At 40.8% G+C, this 3,242-nt stretch overlaps 1 protein-coding gene across 1 annotated transcript; it reads left to right on the forward strand.

The window, feature by feature from the left end:
* Window positions 1–754: 754 nt before the first annotated feature.
* LOC107289084 (urotensin-2 receptor-like) lies at window positions 755–2,979 on the forward strand. Its single transcript, XM_015817771.1, has one exon. It carries the CDS (start codon window positions 1,023–1,025, stop codon window positions 2,148–2,150), a length of 1,128 nt encoding a protein of 375 aa, XP_015673257.1. The 5' UTR covers window positions 755–1,022; the 3' UTR covers window positions 2,151–2,979.
* The last annotated feature ends 263 nt before the right edge of the window (window positions 2,980–3,242 follow it).

Raw genomic sequence — 3,242 nt, forward strand, 5'->3', positions numbered from 1 at the left:
TTATGGAAGGTAATTTCTAAGGGCTGATAGAGAGCAAACTGCAATTGTACCCAGTTGCTACTGCAGCGGTGCTGAGTGGAATATGGATTTTAAACACAGTTACTACTGATTCTGAATTGCTTTAAAAATAACAATAGGCTGCCCCAGACATGAATTATTGGTATTTATAATGTGCTGTCAATGTAGATAGCATTTTATAAAGAGCAGATATGATAAGCCCAGCTCCCCAAAGAGCTTACTCTCTAAAATAGATCTAAGGAAAGGGAGGGAAGAGAGAAACTGAGGAATGGATAAGCGGAGGAAAGTTCTTTCAATTGTGTATATCTTGATCTAGCTCCATACTAGAATATAGAGCTATTTTAAAAGTTTCCTGAAAAGCTGAGTTTTGAAAAGGGGCTTAAAAAGAAACCAAAGAGTTGGTCACATGGGGGAATAGTACCATATATGGTTATATCCTTAGCCCCAAAGAAATTGTATTCACAGTTAATTCATTAATAAACTGAGTTAATATTTACAAAAGGCCATTTAGGTTTCTGTTACTAAAATATAATGGTGGCTGTAATTATTGGACTTGTTCATTTTAGCTACATAGATGTGGAGCAGTGGTTCTCCTGGTCAAATACCTTAGTACAACAACACAGCAAAGCTGTACTTTTTTCCTATTACAGATGCCTGGATGGCCAGAGCTGGACTAACGATGAGTTGAAAAGAAACAAATGATGAAGCAGCCAAACATCTCCTCCCCCCTCCCCAAAAAACCTGTCAACTACTAACAAGCCTGGGAAACAAGGAAAGCCTAAGAAACAAAAAAGCTACAGCATTATATTACTCTGCTTTACAGTGTTCTTTCTGCCCTTTCTCTAGAATAAATACAAGGCTGAAGATCACAGATGTTTCTGACATTTCAGCAGAAATTAATCTCAGCTAAGCAGTATTTCCTTCCATTCCCTCTTCTCTTCAAAGAGTCAAATATTGCCTGTTGCTGATTGCTCAAGGCATGTAAAGGTAGATATTTTAAGAGAATGGATGGTACTATCTCCTCCACCATTAGAATGGCCATAGACACAGAAACTAGTAGCCTGCTCAGAAGCAACCCTAATATTTCTTCCAACAACACATGGGATGAGGCTTTCTCTGCTAACTCTTTGGAGGACATCGTAGCTACCTGCACCATTGGGACCATCCTGTCTCTTATGTGCATAATTGGAGTGACGGGCAATGTCTACACCTTGGTCGTGATGTGCCACTACATGAGGTCTTCTGCCTCCATGTACATCTACATCATCAACTTGGCCCTAGCAGACCTGCTCTACCTTCTCACCATTCCTTTCATTGTGGGGACTTATTTCATCCAGGAATGGTACTTTGGAGATACAGGTTGCCGGATCCTTTTCAGCTTGGATTTCCTCACCATGCATGCTAGCATTTTCACTTTGATGGTGATGAGCACAGAGAGATACTTTGCAGTGCTGAAGCCTTTGGACACTGTGAAGAGATCAAAGAGTTATCGGAAAGCAATTGCCCTCATTATCTGGGTAGCGTCTCTGCTTCTCACCCTGCCAATGCTGATCATGATCCAGCTGGTGCAAGGGGAAAAGAATATCTGCCTACCCACCTGGAGCAAATTGTCCTACAAGATCTACATCACCGTCCTCTTCTGCACCAGCATTGTTGGCCCTGGTGTCGTTATCGGGTATCTCTACGTTAGACTGGCAAGAACCTATTGGGTATCCCAGACCACTTCCTTGAAGGAGACCAAGCGACTGCCCAACCAAAAAGTCCTCTACTTAATCTTCACTATTGTGCTGGTCTTCTGGGCCTGCTTCTTGCCTTTCTGGATCTGGCAGCTGCTCTTCCAGTACTACGAGCCTCTTCCCATGTCTCCTAAAGCCACTAGGAACGTCAACTACCTGACCACCTGCCTGACCTACAGCAACAGTTGCATCAACCCTTTCCTCTACACCTTGCTGACCAAGAACTACAAAGAGTATTTGAGGAACAGGCAGCGTTCTTTTCACAGCAGCCGCAACTACTTTCAGAGAAGGAACCGATTTCAAAGGATTTCTGGGAGATCTTTGTCAACAACCAGCCAGCACTGTACAGAGACGTTTATGCTCCCACACATTCCAGGGGGAAGTAATAGCCCATGATGAAAGAAGCACACTTCCAAAATCAACTCTCATCAAAGTCAGAAGAAGAAGCAAAAAAGCATTACATTTGAAAGGGAGGGATTCTAAAAGAGATACATGCTGGGTTTAGAGTTTTGATGATATTTGTCATCATAGCAGATCAGGAAAAAAGTTATGTATTCCATACACTCCATGATATGTCATTCTAAGTTTTGCTTCCTGAAATTTTATTATTCATATTGTAAACTGTATTCACTCAAGCGGAGTTATTTCGGAGATAAGGGTAGGAATAAAAATGTGTTAATTTGTTTTATGGTTAAGCTGGTAGACAGGTGGCACCTTTGTGGAAATTGAATTTGAGGGAAATGCTTGACTTATTACAGAATTCATATCAGCTAAATTTAGATATAGGCACTAAAATCACAGGCACGTGTTGTCCAGCAGATTTCTCAGGACTGACAGCTGAGAGTCTTGTGGATAAAACCACTTCATGCACACTTACACATTCAAATTTGTTTGCCTTTTACCCCTAGCACATTCTTCACTGATCATATTAAGTAGGGCGCTCTATGCTTCAAAAATAATTCCAAATACATAATTTGGACCCGAGGGAAAAGTGTTGTAACTGCTTTATGGAGCTGACTCATTAATTTTCATATGACTCTTAAAGCAGTCCCACCTTAGTGGGGTTTTTTCCACACAGAAGTTTCACTTCCCCTCTCAGGAGTTATTTTAATGAATAGTAAAACGGTCCAAAATATTTCTTCCAAAGAATTTTCTGAAGCGTGCACAGCTCTAATATCAACTATTATGTGGCAATATTATAAATACAGGTACTTAGTCCTCAACTTACAACCACAACCATAACTGAGCCCAAAATTTCAGTTGCTAAGCAACACAGTTGTTAAGTGAGTTTTGCCCCATTTTACGACCTTTCTTGTCACAGTTGTTAAGTGAATCACTGCAATTGTTAACTTAGTTACTAAGTGAATCTGGCTCCCCCATTCACTTTGCTTGTCAGAAGGTCGCAAAGGATGATCACATGACCCCGGTACTGCAACTGTCAAAAATATGAGTCATTTGCCAAGCATCTGAATTTTGATCATATGACCA

The sequence above is a fragment of the Protobothrops mucrosquamatus genome, unplaced genomic scaffold (assembly GCF_001527695.2).
Source record: "Protobothrops mucrosquamatus isolate PMUCROS unplaced genomic scaffold, P.Mucros_1.0 scaffold636, whole genome shotgun sequence".
In the NCBI taxonomy this organism is placed as follows: Eukaryota; Metazoa; Chordata; class Lepidosauria; order Squamata; family Viperidae; genus Protobothrops; species Protobothrops mucrosquamatus.

Bases quoted from the DNA above. Each gene is read 5' to 3' on its own strand.
- LOC107289084 (XM_015817771.1), top strand. From the start codon at position 1,023: ATGGATGGTACTATCTCCTCCACCATTAGAATGGCCATAGACACAGAA.